The 1,692-nt window shown below is 62.1% G+C and overlaps 1 protein-coding gene across 1 annotated transcript in view; it reads left to right on the top strand.

The window, feature by feature from the left end:
• The window catches only part of TET3 (tet methylcytosine dioxygenase 3), a gene marked incomplete at its 5' end in the record, with an annotated part of 15,834 nt that extends 15,638 nt beyond the window's left edge, over positions 1-196 (top strand). Inside the window, 1 exon segment of the mRNA XM_026085281.1 lies at positions 188-196. Within this exon segment, the coding sequence (XP_025941066.1) occupies positions 188-196 (9 nt within the window).
• Positions 197-1,692: the final 1,496 nt, after the last annotated feature.

Genomic DNA, 1,692 nt, shown 5'->3' with positions numbered 1-1,692 from the left:
AAAAAAACCAACCCAGAACACCAAACCAGCTTACAAGGAGATGGACGAACCTGTACAGCTCGCGCGCGTGCCGGCTGGTGGGAATCCCGGCTCGACGGCCACCTGGGAGTGCGCGCGCGCTCCGACGCCAGGGTTTTCCAACGAACTGAATTACGAATTCTGCAACTTGAGGAATCTTTTCTTACAGATACAGTAGCCCCAGCTCGCGGTGGAGCTCGCCCCGGCCGAGCYGACGGCCGTCGCCCCCGCCGCCACGGTGCTTTTTCCGGAGCCGGGGCGGCCCGAAGCCGTGGGAAACGGGTCCTGAGCGGCGGCGGGGACCGTGGGAAACGCCGCGGGAAACGCCGTGGGAAACGGGTCCGAGCAGCGGTGGAGACCGCGGGAAACGCTGCAGGAAAGCTGCAGGAAACGCCGCGGGGAAACGCCGTGGGAAACGGGTCCGAGCAGCGGTGGAGACCGTGGGAAACGCTGCAGGAAACGCCGTGGGAAACAAGTCTGAGCAGCAGTGGAGACCGCAGGAAACGCTGCAGGAAAGCTGCAGGAAACGCCGTGGGAAACGCCGTGGGAAACGTGTCTGAGCAGCGGCGGAGACCGCAGGAAACGCTGCAGGAAATGCTGCAGGAAATGCCTTGGGAAACACTGTGGGAAACGTGTCCAAGCAGCTGCGGGGACCATAGGAAATGCTGCAGGAAACACTGCGGGAAATGCCATGGAAAATGCCACAGGAAATGCCGTGGGAAACAAGTCCAAGCAGCAGTGGAAACCATGGGAAACGCYGCAGGAAACGCTGTGGGAAACGTCATGGGAACCGTGTCCGAGCAGTGGCGGGGACTGCGGGAAACGCCACAGGAAACGCCGTGGGAAATGCCGCAGGAAACGGGTCCAAGCAGTGGCAGGGACCACGGGAAACGCTACAGGAAATGCTGCGGGAAACGCCGTGGGAAATGCCATGGGAAACGCCGCAGGAAACGGGTCCAAGCAGTGGCAGGGACCATGGGAAACGCCACAGGAAACACTGCAGCAAACGCCGCGAGAAATGCCATGAGAAACACGTCCGAACAGTGGTGGAGGCCATGGGAAACGCAGCAGGAAACGCCATGGGAAACGGGTCTGAGCGGCGGTGGAGACTGCGGGAAACGCTCCAGGAAACGCCATGGGAAATGAATCCAAGCAGCGGTGGAGACTGCGGGAAACGCCACGGGAAGTGCTGCAGGAAACGGATCCGAGTGGCGGCGGCGAGCACGGGAAACGCTGCAGGAAATGCCGTGGGAAATGGGTCCAAGCAGCAGCGGAGACCACAGGAAACACTGTGGGAAATGCCATGGGAAATGGGTCCAAGTGGCGGTGAAGACCACGGGAAACACCGTGGGAAACGCCGCAGGAAACAGGCCCAAGTGGCGGCGGAGACCGCGGGAAACGCTGCAGGGAAACGCTGCAGGAAACACTGCAGGAAATGCTGCGGGAGACGGATCCGAGCAGTGGCAGAGACCGCGGGAAAAGCTGCAGGAAGCGCTGCAGGAAACGCCGCGGGAAACGCCCCGAGAAACGGATCCGAGTGGCGGCGGAGACCGCAGGGAACGCCATGGGAAACGCTGCAGGAAACTCCATGGGAAACGCCGCAGGGAACGCCGCGGGAAACGCCGCAGGCACCGCCATGGGAAACGCTGCAGGAAACTCCATGGGAAACGCCGC

Source organism: Apteryx rowi, unplaced genomic scaffold (genome assembly GCF_003343035.1).
Source record: "Apteryx rowi isolate R43461 unplaced genomic scaffold, aptRow1 scaffold_662, whole genome shotgun sequence".
In the NCBI taxonomy this organism is placed as follows: Eukaryota; Metazoa; Chordata; class Aves; order Apterygiformes; family Apterygidae; genus Apteryx; species Apteryx rowi.
Note: the sequence above shows the minus strand (reverse complement) of the source record. Positions and strands in the feature narration are given on the sequence as shown.